Source organism: Cyprinodon tularosa, unplaced genomic scaffold (assembly GCF_016077235.1).
Source record: "Cyprinodon tularosa strain WSP-4 unplaced genomic scaffold, ASM1607723v1 ctg289, whole genome shotgun sequence".
In the NCBI taxonomy this organism is placed as follows: Eukaryota; Metazoa; Chordata; class Actinopteri; order Cyprinodontiformes; family Cyprinodontidae; genus Cyprinodon; species Cyprinodon tularosa.
The window spans coordinates 1343227-1359684 of NW_024038995.1; the positions used below are offsets into that span (position 1 = coordinate 1343227).

The 16458-nt window shown below is 38.0% G+C and overlaps 1 protein-coding gene across 4 annotated transcripts in view; it reads right to left on the reverse strand.

The window, feature by feature from the left end:
* Positions 1 to 16458, reverse strand: part of LOC119787130 (partitioning defective 3 homolog) — a 349189-nt gene that overhangs the window by 147114 nt on the left and 185617 nt on the right. For all 4 annotated transcript variants that reach the window (XM_038290773.1, XM_038290770.1, XM_038290772.1 and 1 more), the window contains 2 exons: positions 1371 to 1559; positions 1096 to 1266 (listed from right to left, as the gene is read on the reverse strand). In XM_038290773.1, the coding sequence (XP_038146701.1) occupies positions 1096 to 1266; positions 1371 to 1559 (360 nt within the window). The remainder of the gene's footprint in view (positions 1 to 1095; positions 1267 to 1370; positions 1560 to 16458) is intronic.

The window sequence follows — 16458 nt, forward strand, 5'->3', positions numbered from 1 at the left end:
CCACTAAATTTTTCGATACCAGGTAGGAGGTCTGTTTGAAGAGATTAGAGAACAATCAGCTCAGAGTGCACAGTTAGACCTAGTGAAGTATGACAAAGGCACATCCACCAAGAAATGGTGAAAAACCAAACTAACAAGCTGGGCAAGGACGAAAATTAACCAAGGAAGTAATCAAGAAGTTTAACTCTGGTAGGACTGGGCAATAAACCGGATTTTTGCTATTACCGCCATTCACTATGGTAACTGGCTTTTTGGTAACCGGCAACAATTTTCCCATGTCAGTAAAAGAAAAAAAACGTAATTCTGGCGTTTTTCCTGTGTGCAAGGTGGCTGGTATTTCCTTCCCCTTTAAGATACGGCAGGGTGTGTCTAATCACGCGACTCCACCCATTCAGTCAGAACGTAAAGAAAGAGAATGGCAGATGAGCCCAGTGAAGAAGCGTCTAACGCAGTGGTAAACTAAATGACATCAGTTAATCCTGTGGAGCCGAACAAGAGCAGAGATTAAGCCGAGCGTGCAGAGAGGAAGTCAAGAGCGCGATGTCAGAGCTGATCTTGCGACAGACAAGTTTTGAGTGAGAATGTGTGAGTTTAAACGACGCACATTGTTCTCACTGCACGCTCAGTTCGGTGGCATCAAAATTACGCCATAAATTTGGGCAAAAGAGCACGAAATGCGAAGCTTGTCTGAAAACTGTCAGGACTACGTAATGTAACACATGCAACCTCCACCACCTACAGCACGGCCACTCAGTCCAGTTTAAAGATGTGCAAAAGGCTCCAATACCTTTGTGCAAAAACGTTTACCAAGAGAGGTAACATTTATCGCCTGTTAATGAGACATTGTTGAATGTTTAAACCTGAATGGGAAAAAGACTTTAATATTCAATTGATAGTAATATGTAATGTGATTTATTCAGAAAATCATTTATTAACAGATCAGTTGCATTTCCTGCACATCCCTTTATTTCTGATAGAGTAGCTGGAGCATTTATCATCCATTTATCATTACCGAGGTAAAACTGCCCAATATATCGAGGAATTGATTTGAGGTCGTATCGCCAGCCCTAAACTTTGCTCCTATTCTTTCCATACCTCATTTCTCTTGGCAACTCGTCTGGCCACTATAAGCTGGATCATCCCTCGTTTGTTGCCTTCAGTTGACATGGACTTCCGCAGCGTCTCCATGGCATCTTGGTTGGTTTTTCCCAACAGCGATTCTCCATTCACAGCGATCAGCTGGTCGTTTACGATCAAACGTCCATCCTGTTCGTTCAAAGGAATGACAGTGGTCCATTACTCGATAGCAATAAAGAAACATAGCTTTGCTGATTTAACAGCTGATAAATTACAGGATGTTTAATTAGTACCTTGCATGCTGCTCCACCATTTATGATTGATTTGACAAAAATGCCAAGATCTGCATGATTTTCCTTGGAGCGGTTGCCTTTAACACTGACACCTAAACCCGCTGAGCCCGAGTCACTGAGTGGGATCTCAAAGGTCAGGAACTCTCTGGTCCCATCGGGAGTCAGAACCAACTCATCCTCATCCGTTTTCTATAACAGAAAAAAGACAAAACAAAAGAAAATTAAATATAAAAACATTTCACAGCTTGCTTAAGGATGTATAATTTACTCTAACAGTATTTTAGTCAGCCTTCCCTTTCAGACACATCGAACAAATCATTAAAGGAACCTATTTACTCCTGCAAGTACCCCAGCATTTCCTATGGGAGGAATCTCACGTAGCAGTGTATTAAAACAAGTTCATTAAGGGAGCATTTTATGGTGCAGCATCTGTTGGTGCAGAACAGCGTTTCACTTGCATCAAACATGCTTATCTGTTACCGATTACATCATATCTGTGAATGCTGTTTTTTTACTATGTGGAATAAGAAAAATAGCAAAATTAAAATTAAATTAATACTTTAATTTTAGAATGTTGACCAAGAATTACCATTAGATGAATAATGAACTGCTTACCTGCAGAAACCTTCTAATAATGCATTATTTTAAGAGTAAAAGATCAATAAAGTACATATACTGTATCATATCTTTTAACATACAAATTTGAATAAACCCCGCCCCTCAAAAAAAGGTCTGTCCACACCAGCTGAGCTACCAGCTAGCCATTTTAAGCTCTGAAGCTAGTTATTCTCCTATTAAACCTCATATTTATTAAAGGAGCAGAATAAGATACCAATAATTTTATTTTGATAAGCCATCTTCTTCAAAACAACCCCTTAGCTTTGAAAATTTTAACATTAAAAACCACTAGTTTGCATCTGATTTAAATTAGGATAATATTAGACCTTCAGTGGTAAAGACTAGTACAACTTCCCAAAAGTTAAGACGGTAAGCTGAGCAGTATAATAGCGTTTTCCAATGCGTCAGGAGGAGGAATCTCTGCACACAAACATGGTGAAGATCCGTGAGTTTGGCTTAGTGGCTGGCAGCTTTTTCACAGCCCTGCAGTCCAGGGAAAATAAGAAACATTGTTCCTCCTCAGAACTTACCATACTGCCTGATTCACTACAGTCAGCGACTGACATCTCCTGATTTCTGATTTTATAGGTTTTTCCTGGGAGCTATAATTATAATAGACAGCATGCTGGGCTTTTATGTGCAGTGCAGGAAAGTTTGCTGTGCACTGCTTCTACAGTACTTCTCGTAGAAGACTGTTGCTGCTGATATACAGTCATATACACTTTATTTTCACTGGAAATAAACTCAATATTGGTGTAATTAGTTTCAGTATTATCTATAGGCTAAAACAGATTCATACGGCTAATACCTAGAAGAATGTCTTGCTATAGGAGATGCTAACAGAAGCTCATCAGTTAGAAAGAACTCCAGTAAAGCCTATACCTGCACCTTCATGTCACCCAGCAGTAAACTTCCCACTAACCCAGCACCAGCACATCAGCCTAATTGACATGCTGAGAGCTTCCTTATGCTTCTCTCCACAACAGGTGCTTCTCTCACTTCATTCCTTATATTCATTCTCACTTTCTATTCCAGTGCAACAATAAAAAGCCATTCTCTCTTGCTTGTTATGTGACAGCTGTCCTGTGAATGGAAGGGTGTGCGCACGCTGCCGCCTGGCAATTATTGTGCACGCCTAATGAATTCAATCATCAGGCTCGGTGTCAGCATGTTATTAGCCCCCTTTGTTTGCAGAGAGAGAGATGGAATTACTCTTGGTGGAATGGAGGTGGGGAGAAAAAGGGATGGAGGGAGAGGCAAAGTGGTGGAGGGGGGCAAAATGAAGATGGTGTTTGGATGAATGAGAGGGAACACAAGAAAGGGTGAAAACAAGGAAGCATAAAAACCACAATCAGCATGGCTGTATGTGTTAGAAAAACAAAATACTGCTAAAAGAGAGAAACTGAGAAGCCATCTGAAGCAATTGTTTGAAAGGTCTTTCAGAAACAGAAATTAAATTTATAAAGCCATATTAGACTATCGCCACTCCAACTATACATCACTCTGGAGTTTAAGTCGCATCCGCCAAATAATGCATCATAAATACGAAAAAAAAACGTATACGTCACCACGGACTAAAAGAAAGGTTATTCTCTCCATGGAATTCGTTTTCTGATAACTGGCGCGTGGTAGGCTACTGCTCGAAGACCGCATTGTTTTATTCCATGAACGAGCATCTGAGAAGCAGTGATAACGCGTCAGTTTCCCTGTCGCCTACTCTGGTTGTTCGACTGCATATTTAATTACTTTCTGCTTGAATTCAGCAGTATATTAATTTCTTTCAGGTGGCTTTTTTCTATTCAGTGGTCGTTGCTGTAATTCTAATTTGTTTTGTTGTGGTAAGTTGTAACGTTTTTTCTTTCAGTGGTATTACCGGTAATAGAATACATGTTGTTGCGTGCAAAGCTACATAGCGTTCTATTGTCGCATGGCCAGCCAAACCATGAAAAAAAGTGCAACTTATAGCCTGAAAAATACGGTAATTCTGACTATTTCAATTATGGGATATTAAGTTAGTATGGCAACCTAAAAACATGTATAACTGCAGGTTGACTGAAGGTGGACTGAAAAAGAAAATCTATTTAAATTAAATACAAGGCAGTTTAAAGCTTAAAAAGTAAATTATTATTTATTGAATTTAAAACAGTTTTCAATATAGTAAAAATCAGTTCTACTATTTAAATTTCTATCTGCTTACATTAAAAAGAATACATTTATGTTTTTTGTTTGTTTGAAAGCTTTCAAAAACAATGTCAGCTTTTGGTAGAAAAATTGTACTAGTAGCACAGGAGGAAGGATGTAGAATGGATGCTGAGGACTCAGCTAGAAAAGACACAGAACACTCCCACCATAAAGAGTCACCGTTTGTCTCACATCCATCAGGATAATAATGCAGGAACATCCAATTCAAAATGAATAAGACTTGAAACTGTTTTCTTTTTTTTCTTTTTTTCTCCTAAAGCTGTGAAGTGAATCTTTGTCATGGTTTTTTGATGTGCTTTTCAGTTAGCTTTTAGCCAATATTTCCAAGGATTACCAAGTTGTTAGCATTACATTTAGGGCTGAAACAACTAATCGGATTCATTGTGATTAATCGTCAGCTAATTTAGTAATCGATTAATCATTAACTGGAGTATAGAGACGGAAAATCAAGCCTTTATCTGACAGCGTGACCCACTTAGAGCAGTTATTGTAGCAAGATGGTAAATAAATTATATATCTTTATATCTATATATATAGATATATCTATACATATATAGATCAATCTCTCTCTCTCTCTCTCTCATATATATATATATATATATATATATATATATATATATATAATGTGTATATATATAAATTTTTTTTGTGATTACATTTTTTTTTGCACTTTAACTATCACTTTAATAATCGATTATTAATCGTTTAATCAAAAAAAATAATGGACAGATTAATCGATTTGCAAAATAATCAGCCCTTATAGCTTACAGTTTAAAAGCAAAGCCCACTTCTTACTTTCCTATAGCTTTTAGTTTGTGTTTATAGGCATAACTCTGATGTTTTTGAACATGTAAATCAGCTCCTAAAATAAGTAAAACATTCTTAGAATAAGTGTATTTACCTTTAATTTGAGGTCCATCGGCAGATGGAATTAGTATTTTTATCCTTAAAATATCATTAGAATTTATGCACTTGAAATAAGAGACTGCAAGGGTTATTTTTCTTATTTTAAATTTAAATTGTCTTGTCTCTTTGGCAAAGTGTCTCACTTACTTGCTCAATTCAAGGAAAACTGCCCTTATTTTAAGAAAAATAGACTTATTTAGATTTGTATTTTTTACAGAGTGAGGTTTCCTATTCAGTAAGAAAGCTTGATACTTTAAAGATCTCATTAAAAAAAGATTTTAAAAGCAGTTGCATTTCTTGCTGTTTTTTAAAGTAAACTGTCTCATTCCATTGGCACAGTGTCCCACTTACCTGCTCAATTTAAGAAAAAATGCAGTTATTTAAGAAAAAAAAACAAAAAATGACTTCAATTTTATCTTTTCAGTGCATTTCTGCTTGTGGCTCAGAAACATAGCTTGGCTGTTAACTTGCAGATAGAGATTTTCCTTGAGCATTTTGGTTTTAAATTATGACTTTTTTTAATATTAATAATTGAACTTTATTGATCTCACATTGGAGAAAATTTCCTCTGCATTTTAACCCGTCCCCTTGGGGAGCAGTGGGCTGCCATCGTTCAGCGCTCAGGGAGCAGTGTGGGGTTAAGGGTCTTGCTCAAAGACCCAGAGTGGCGGTCTCAGAACTCAAAACTTTTGCATTCCAAGCTCTATGCCCTAACCACCAGGCCGCCACTTCCCCCAACTTTTTGGCTCTTAGCTTCAAGTATTTAATGAGGTCTTGGATATTTAACGCTTAGCTTTCAGTTTATGAGCTTTGCTCATATATGAGCTGCATGCTTCATGCTTCTACGTTACAACATGTGTTGGTTATTAGCTTATATTTTACAAGCAATCCTGGGTTGATGGGTGTTGGTAGTTTACTTGGAGAACTTGGTTGATTTTGGCTCCTCATTTTCAAGTTGGGCTTGTTTGATGTCAGCTGGTGAAATGCAGTTGTCATATGATTTGATGATTTGTCTTAAGTCATTTCTCTACAGCTGTCTTGACCACAGCTGTCTTATGAATATATTTATTTTAATCCTGGTTGTATTAGGAGAGATTTTAATCCATGATTTCATGGCGATGCAATCAACTCGTTTTCCTTAGATAGAACATTTTTAATCTATTTGACTGTTTTAACTGGTCGAATTTTAAAGTGCCTTGAGATGACACAGGTCTGTGAATTGGTGCTATATAAATAAGCTGAATGAAATTGATTGAAATTCATGACATTGCGTTTTTTTATTTTTCTGACTCATCTCTTTTTTTTTTTAGTTCCATTTTATTTTCATTGTTAAACACACCAGTCATTTCCAGCTATCTGTTCATTACCTGACTAATTTTTAACCTAAAATTAAAAAGTAAACAATCCAAAATGTAAGTCATTTTTACCTTTTATGGTAACATTTGAAAAGCTACTGAAGGCAAACTTTTACTGAAGTAATTATGTCTTCGGCTAAAGTAGAATAACATCCATAAGAAAATCTTTTCAAACGATAAAATATCTTCATATTGTTCAGTTACGCAAAAGGCACAGAAGGAAATGACAAAAGATCTTTTATCTCAACCTTTTAGATATACATTACATTGCATATTCTAAACATTTCAAAGGATTTTATAATAAGAATGAAGAAAGAATAAAGAGAATGCAGCAAATGTAGCTTGGTGAAATTAAATTAAAGACAGCTGGAGAAAGAGGAGACTGCACAAAGAGACGCAGAATGAAGGTGAAGGGAGAGAGAAGAGCGACGTGCAGGAGAGATGAGGGACGGAGACGAGCACAGCGAGGGTGAAAAGGCGAGGAGCCGAGAAGAAACGGGTGAAAAAAAGGAGAAAGTGTGAGAATGACAATGACAGAGTGATCCGGTGAGTGAGCGTGAATGAAGGGCCGCCAGAAAGGAATGAATCCATGTGGAACACAAAATGAGACGCACTGCATCCTTTCAGACTGAACGGATCTTTTACTTTGTCCCGTCGTTTCCTTTCACAGCCATCCACCTTTTCATTTACCCATCTCTTTCGATGCTACTTACTTTTTCCAAACTGTCTTCTCATTTTCCTGTCCCAACTCTCCTCTCCAACTTCCTCTCTACTATCATTTTATGTTTGGTTATCTTTAGATTATTCATTTAAGAAATAAATAAAGTCAAAGCCTCTAGTGACAATTGGGTGAAAATTAAACCCAATGACCTCATTATGTTCAACCAGGTCAGTTTGTTTGAGATGTATTAAATGTAAATATGATAAAGGACTGAAGGGTTCAAATGGAATAAACAGAAAAAAACTTTTTAAAACTGCCTTTTTTGTTGGCATATAAACAACAGCTTACAGGGGTTGACGTTAAGGATTTTACCCTTCGGGCAAGTGGCTTTCACATTTCATTTGCCCAGAAACAATTTTTACTTGCCCAGTATAATGTTGAATAAATATAGTTCCTAATATTCATTTTTGTATATATATCAATGAAACATGTTTGTTTTTTAAATGTTTTTTTTGTAATTCAGTAAGTTTACAGGTTCCTGGTGTGTATATGCATGCATCAGATAATGAACTCAAGCCTACATTACCGTGTTAACATGCTTTTCAATCCTTCCTGCACATTCTTTTCAAAATAAACTTTGCTTTAAACTGTTGTGTGCTTGGAAAAATATAAATTGTAATGTTAAAAATCTAAAAAAAAAAAATTGACAGGTTAAAAACTTACACTACTACTACTCACCAATTTAACATGTTTAGCTCTATAACATTTAAATGCACCACTCCAATGTCCAAGAGAAAAAAAATTTATGAACATTTTTTAATGTATGACTACTGGTCAGAAGACTGCCATATGAAAAAATATTAACACTGTGCACATACAATTATTATTATTATTTTCCTAATCCCTGACTGATCATTTTTAATCTAGCGTGTATTATAGTATAGATTGAATTCATCATCCAGCTGCTGCTCTGCAGAATTCTCTCCCCAAGAGCTGAATCACGCCATCTAGCGGAAAATAACGCAGCTTTTTCAAATCATGCGAGAATGTGTACAAAACAACAAAAATGGCATCTGCAACATTTGTGGGTCGTTTTCAGCGAATGTCAGTGATTTTAAAGTAATTTTGAGTGATAAATTTTTTTTTTTGAGATCACTGTGCTTTCCCGGCGGGCAAATGCAATGAAATTTGTACTCTCCCGACAATAAAAACTACTTGCCCCGGGCGATAGGGCAATGGTTAACATCAAGCCCTGGCTTATATAACTGTCAAAAAAAGGTTTGAATGAATTACTCAAGTTAATGGAATAAAAGGTGTTTTATAGAGTGTATTTCAAAATAAATATATGCTTAATATTTCACTTTTATCTGGGACTGAAAGATAAAGTTATTAATCACTGGTGTGAATAACCGAATGAGCAAAACTGTGTTGATTCGACCCTTGACCCTTTATCTGTATGGACAGGTGGAGAGCTGGTAGGTTCGAAGAAATCGTTTGAGAAGCCACTCTGCTTTATTAGAAGCTGGTGAGCTGATGCAGGGAGTTTGCATCATCCTGTGAAAAACCACAATGGATGAACAGATGATCGACTGATCAATCGAGGGACACATTTAATTCATTTTAAGAAAGAATCAGAAGAGCTAACATGAAAACAGTATAACAGCAAGAAATGCAAATGCTTTTATATGGGCAGTTTGCCTTGAATTGAGCAAGTAAGTGAGACACTTTGCCAATGGGACAAGACAATTTACATTTAAAATAAGAAAAAAACAATTGCATTGTCTTATTTCAAGTGCATAATATCAAATTATCTTATCTTAAGGTTAAAAATACACAAATTAAGGGCAAATACACGTATTTTAAGAAATTTTTACTAATTTCCAGAACGTTTTTGCAGTGCAGTGATTATGTCTATTTGATCTTCATGTGTTGGTTTATTTCCCCTCCACTGTGATCAGTTATGTGTTCGGTTAACATTTTTGTAATTGAAAAATATAGATTTTTTTCTGCTGTGTTCATGAAACCGCTGTTATTTTATGGTTTAAATCAGCTGTGCATCTGTTCAGTTTTAGTCTTTCACATCATATCATCTAAATCCTGCTTTTCCATTGGCTGCATCTGTCTGAAACTTCCTGCATGTTTTCTGTGTCTCTCCTACCCCCTTTAACCACCTCTTCTTTAATACCTTCTCACACACATCTCACGCCTTTTTATTCTTCTACAAATAACTCTAATGTTAGTGTCTCAAGAGATCTAACTTTAGACTTATTAAACTTTTTCATCCTCAAATGCGTCCGTTTTCTATCAGCGCTTAAAGTGATTAGGACTTTGGTGGCAAACTCAAACAACCGGCAGCAATATGATGACTTATGGTAAAGTTACTTAGATGACATTTTGAAGAAGAAAGGGAAGGGAAGACGAGGGGAGGTGATGATTGCTAAGGGAGAGACAGAAGGAGACAATGATGGAGGTGAAAAGGAGGCAGTGAAGGGTGTAATTGGTGGAGGGAAGTGGAGCGTGGAGACCATTGTTGGCTGCTTACTGTAGCATCTATCTCCTCGTGTTCATACTCTGATTCCTCTACTCAGTTGCTGCATTTACTGCCGCCATTTTGATGCTTTTCTCTCACCATAGCTCTGACACACGCCAAGTCCTCCCCTCAGGGTTCATATATGAACTGCTGTGTTTGCTTCATGGACTGTTTTTAAGTTAACAGATATCTCCCATCTCATCTTAATCCATCCATTACCTAATTCCTCTCTTCCACCGTCCATACCTCCTTGCCTTCACTCTCAGCTCCTACTTTGTCCATCACTCTCCCTCACCTTGCTTCCTTTCTCCCAATCACTCTGATGCACCTCCCTGTAGCGCCGTGCTGATCGACCATGAATATCAAATACCTGGTTGATTGGGCTGAGAGCGTCAGCACGGCAGGAGGAGAGAAGACTGCTTCTTAGTCTGTGTGTGTCGGCGTTCCTACAGGTTTTTCACTTCAAACTAATGTAAATTTCAGACCTAATTATCAGTGGATGGAGCAACCGGCAAATTAAAGAAGGTGATGGATTGACAAGTAAGTGAATGGATTAAAAAATGGCTGGATGTATAAATGGATGAACTCCTGGGTAGCTTGAAAGACGGACGGATGAACCAACAACGGGTAAACAAACAGAACAATAGATGCAAAGGGGTTAAGCCAGGCTTACACTGTGCGATTTTTTGCCTTTTTCGGGTCGACTTTCCAGTCGTGCAACAATTTTTCGATGGTCCTGACTTTCGGCTTGATCATGCGTCATGTAGTGTACAGAGGATAATGAGGGGCGAATAGCCTCTCACGAGAATTATCGACAATTATCACCCCCCATGTGACCTCCTTGTCCAATCCAGTGAGAGGGATCAAAGCCACCTTTTTTTTTTCTTCCCCTAATTCATTATTAGAGCAACAGTAGAACTTGTAGAAGAAGCCTCTTGGATGGGAGGCGAAATGTCTTCTAGAAAACTTCATATCCATTTGCCTAGACTGAACTTTATCAAGCTTGACCTAGTGGGCAACAGTGGCGTTGGATGTAGGAGTTTGCCCTGAAATCGAAGGATTGACGGTTCAAGCCCCGACGCCGACTTTCAGTGTCGTTGTGTCCTTGGGCAAGACACTTCACCTGCATTGTCTACTGATGGTGGTCAGAGGGTCTAGTGGCACCAGTGTATGGCAGCCCCGCTTCTGTCAGTGAGCCCCAGGGCAGCTGTGGCTACAATGTAGCTTGCCACCATCAGTGTGTAAGTGTGTGTGTGAATGGGTGAATGAATGTAGTGTAAAGCGCTTTGGTCAAGTCACCTGACTTGAATAAATGCGCTATTTAAGTACATGCCATTTACCATTTGACCGTGACCTGGATCACTGAGAATGTTTACAGATATATTTGGTCTGGGTCTTGGATGGGTCTCTACCATCGCTGCTTGCATGCTTGGTGTGAGGGATTGCTTTCAAGTCAATGAGTCTATGCAATCAGCTGGTTTTCCTTAGATAGAAAACTTTGAACCAATCTGACTGTATGACCTCGCCATCAGAAATCGTGAGGTTGGGAGTTGTGGGCAAATCGCTCAGTGCACAAAAAAGGATTCTTCTTCTTCTTCTTCTCTCAGATGAAAACACAGAAGCATGGCGGGGGTGCGAGTGAAATGGAGTTCTTTCTATAAAATTGACAGACTGTAGTAGCCACGTTTGATCAGTCATGTCTTCGCCGCCTTTTCTTTTTAGGGCTTTCAGCACAAAATTGCACAAATTGCCAAGGCAACGCGTTTCACTGTCTTCCAGATAGGCTTCCAGATAGACCAATCCGTGTAGCGCCATCTCACTGCGCAGTTAATTCCGATGTGGTTTTTAGACGTACAGTGTGAGCAGGTAGATCGCATCAGAGCGTACATTGTGAGCCATGAACTCACTGTACAATGAAACCGCAGGGTTTTGTCGTACAGTGTGAGCTGTAGCTGCGTGCAACGATCGTGCAGTGTATGCCCGGCTTTAAAGAATAAATTTGCAAACCCTAAAATGTTGGCCTATTCAGACCCTAGAAAACATCTTCTGATAAATCCGTAGCTCAATTTTGACCAGACAGCATCCTGCCTTTATACAAGAATAAACAGAGAATAAACTAAAACGTCTCTTTAAATGGTTAGACTCCTCTCGAATGAAGATCTGCCTGACGCTTACAAAGACACAGTAACACCGGCTAATCAGCCACACTCTTTCTCTGCCGACCTCTAGAAACCACTCCAAGTGCGAGGAATCACATGAGCAGCTGCTAGCAGCCATTGCACATATGTGAAAGCCAATAGAAGATGGTACATTAGTTTGTTTGCCATAAGGGTCGTGTGTTTTTGAGTTTACAATGTGTACAAGCTTCAGAGGAAGTGGTGAGTAGGTATTGGCCAGATGACGGCTTAAAGTATCACTTTAATCAACAGAATGGTCTTTTTTGGGGGTTAAAAACTGTCTGACCTCATCAGCAGGTCTCTCAACTCAACAACACAGAAATATCTTTAATCGCCAGAGAAGGAGGCTTTCTACGCCTGATTTATTCATAAGGCAGACACACATGACTAGAACAAAAAAAAACGGGGACAGGAGTAAAAATTTGTTAAAGGAGCGATAAGTAACCCTGGCTGCATAGAGGCTCTGTGGAGTGATGGGATGTCCCCATCCGTATGGACCTGTGCAGCATTTTTCACTTCTGTCCCGGTGTGCTGCAAATGGAAACACTGTCCCACATTTTACCAGGTCTAGTTTAAGAAAAAAATGAAAATCACAATTATTGAACAGGCGCCTTTCTTAAAAGTGAAGAAATCAGAGCTGCAGTCATTGTTATAGAACTGTCGATCAAACTACAAGGAAGCGGCAATCATCATGGCCAACCTGCAAACAATCCTTTAGAAACAAAACAGAATAAGGTTAAAGTTTTTAATATTTACAAATCGTAATGGAAACTATGTTTGGGGGAAAAAATATGCAGTTTATAAAGGGGGGGATTCTTGGAGAGCCTTTTTAAAAAAGACGGATTACAAGCGAGATATAAAGTAACACAAAATCACTTTTTTTCTTGAAACTTCTCTGCATCTCAAACTCATGACATTAGCTACAAACTGCAGTGTAGGTCTGTCCATAATAGACCAGGGGTCTCTCTCAGTTGGAGCTCTCCAAGCAGAGTAGCAGAGGATCGTGTGTGGTCTGACCAGCACCATGCATTTCAATGAGATGTAATTGCTGCCACTTAATATGACCTGATTTTCCATTGGATCGGACACTGAACCACATCCAGTGTTCTGGGCTTTTACTTTTGAAAAGGCAAAGGAAAGAAACAAAGAAAAGAGAAGTTAAGAAGATCACAAAATGTTAAGCTACTATGAAACTAAACTACTACTTTACCCTTTCTACAATGAAAGGAAACGAAAATCTTAATTCAATCTTTATAGATCTGAGCAGCCTTAGTTTGTGAGCAAAAGATTTAGATACAGACTTTAACTGACTACTTCTATCACCTATAAATGCTAAGCAGTAATTCATCCCATCGTTGCTGTCCTGCAGAAAGACAAACCCCTGCCCAGAATTATCTCTTAATTAAACTCTATCTTCCTATTGCTTCGCCCAGCTTGCCCGTTTCTGCTGACATCTTCTTGAAATGATTAATGGTGTTTATTCCCTTAAGAACGCACATAGAGACTACTACAGTATTCTAGTAGTTTTTTTTGCCCATGTAAACCGTAAAAGAGGGTGCTTAGCTTTTAATTTTGTTGTTCCTTAATGCTTTTAGAGTCCATAAGGATAAACTGGAAACAGCTTTATTCAGTATCTACAGGTTTGAGCTTTCCAAAAAAACAGCATTTTAAAAACAGTCTAAATAAACAGTGATGGGAGGCCTAATGAAAGTGTTTTGGAGAGAGGAACCACTCTAACGAGAGAGTTAACGACTCATCAGAACCCCTAACGACCATTAACGTAAAGGTTGATACAGTTGTTTCATACTCCTTATGTGTTCAGATGATCAACTGAACAGATGTTTACGAGTTCTTTTATGCATTCCTGGCTCCTCATAATGTTGTTTGCTAATGTTTTATAGCTTCTTGAATGGAACATAATAGACTAGATTTCAATTAACGTATCAGAATAAAGGGGGTAAACACAAATACAAATCATATTACAGCATAATGGACTTAATGATGTGAAATGTTGCTTTCATTGCAACACAATGTGACAATACTAAAATTATAAGCAGATATCTGCATCATACGAACAGAGTTTAAGTCCTGGATGGGTTAACATAGGTGTCCTGTTCTAGACTAGTTAAAATTAAGAAAATGTGATCAAGCTTAAATATAGAAATTATAAATAAAAACATTGTATTTTAAATCAAATATTACATAAAATTCAAATAAACTGCAAGTAGATGCAATTATAGTAATAAATCTATATGAAAATAAAAAACATGAGAAATTGACCATATTCCTGCTGTGTAAGCCTTCGTCAAACACTGTCGTATATCAGTATGAGGCCAGCAAATAAAACCCTTCATCATTACTCTACAACGCAACAGATTATTGCTCCATAACGGCTTTGTGTGCAAAAAGAAGAGGATATATGCGCATGTGACAGACAGCATCTTGGCACAGTGTTGCTGCTGCACTACTGCTGCTCCTCTTGATGGCTTCTGAACGCAGCATCACAATAATTTTCCATAAGCCTGTGTGACTAATGGCATAAACAATGGGGCTGAATGTTCATGTTATGGAGCTATTATGGAAATATCAGAGCAAGGGGACGGGGAGACGGATGCCTTTGATCAGAGCTATTGTGGGAGCCAGGTGCAGGGGACAGGGGTTTGTATCTTAGGAGTGACTTTTAACAGCCTCAGTGACACAAAGAGCTCGCAGAGTGGAGTGGAGTGAAATAAATAAAGATGAGGAGCAAAAAGGAAAGAGATGCAGAAGCTGACAAGAGAGAGCCAAGTTTTGCTTTTACAGACCATTGATGGAGCAATGGATCGCTAAAATGACTTCTAGTCTAATTCATGCAGCCACCCAAATTATCTCATTTCCCTGTGATGCCTTTTTTCTTACACAGCATTATGGCTCAGGTGTTGTGATGCAGCGGTTACCTCTAGCAGCCAGGAAGACTCTGCTCCTGGGTCCAAAAACTTAGAAACAGATCCCATGCTATCTCTTAACTTGAACTATATTTCATTTTAAATTCGACAAAAAAACAACAACTTTTAAACAAATGGAACAAAACTGAGTAAGAGGAGTGGTAGCAACACACACGTTTGACAATCAATCATGTTAAACAAACCAACCTTTAGGGCAACATCTAGTGGACCACTGCAGATATGTGGGTCAAGTTTAGCTCGTTAGACTAATAGACTTTTTTTTACCAATTTGATTTTCTCAGCTTGTTTAAAGTAAAAACTTTGGCGAAATTTTCTCTCAGATGATTCAAACAACAAACTATTAGGCTGCATTTAAGTAAATTGCACAAAAATAACATAATAAAAGACAAACACTATAATTTAATTGAGGACCGTTTTTAAAAAGAAACTGATAAAAATGGTTACTGTGAAAACATTTAAAGGAAAAAACAGGCATATAAAAATTGAAAACTGTATAAAAGCTATCAAATTAATAAGATTGAAACTTGTAAATCAAACAAAAGAACCTAATTTTGAAAAATGGTATCTTTGAAGATATTGCTAATCAAACTAAATGAAATACACATATAAAATCATATGTTCATTCTCATAAAATCTAAGACATTAAAATGTAAAATAAATAATACCAAAAGGATATGGTGATAATTCTAAATTAAATATTTCTATAAAACAAAACTAAAAGTAGCTAAACTAGCAATAAAAACCTACAGTACTAGGAGATCTAGGTCTACCTCATCTGAACTTAACTTGACATTTTCTTTAATCTACTGTAAAAAGGGCTGGTTATCCTCCCGCAGCAGTGTGTCGCAGTGAGCTTGTTGCAGATATTTTAGATTTATGCCAAATATTGAAGCGTTGTCTGCGCTATGTTATTCCACGCCACAATGCAAAAAGACAATCAGGAACTAGCTGTGGGTCTAGATACGGCCGAGGCGGGGGCAAGTTTGTGCGACAACGGAGGGCCATGAGGACAAAAAAAGAGCGGGGATCCAGGTGGAAAAAGCTCCAAGCGTTCTCGCGCACCTCACTCTTCTAGCTGGTCCATCTTCACGAGTCGTTTTCCACAATGCCGGTCATTCAATCAAAACAAGCCAGTAAGGCACCAAACAGGAAATACGCATAGAGTAGAGCGGATGTAGATTTGACCAATCAGAGGCCTCCTGTCTGCGGCCACCTAGAATTATAGAGAGGGGGACAAGAGTGTCTGCGGAAGGGGCGTAGGCACATTTGCATTCACTGCAACAAACACGCAGACAACCTGGTTTCTGAGAATAAATCAGCTTTAAGTCTTAGAGTGGTCTGGGTTTGATCTTATTCAACGATCGACAAAGCAAGTAAACTACAAATTAAAGTATTTATGCAGATGCTGTTCCTGACACCACCGGAATTCGAATGAAGGTCACACAGATTACAGACATGGACCCTAAACACCTCTAAGGGAAACTTTTAAATACAAAATTAATAAAAACTTTTGAGTTACAAACGATCAATAGACAAACTTAAAACTTTCTTTCAATGTCAGCAACTTAAAAATGCCCCCACAAATCTTAGATCGATATAATATAATAATAATATTAATGAGATAATTATCGTTACTGTCCGTAACCAGACATCCTCTACTGGAAACGCTTTCATTTCTTGAAAACGGCTGTCCA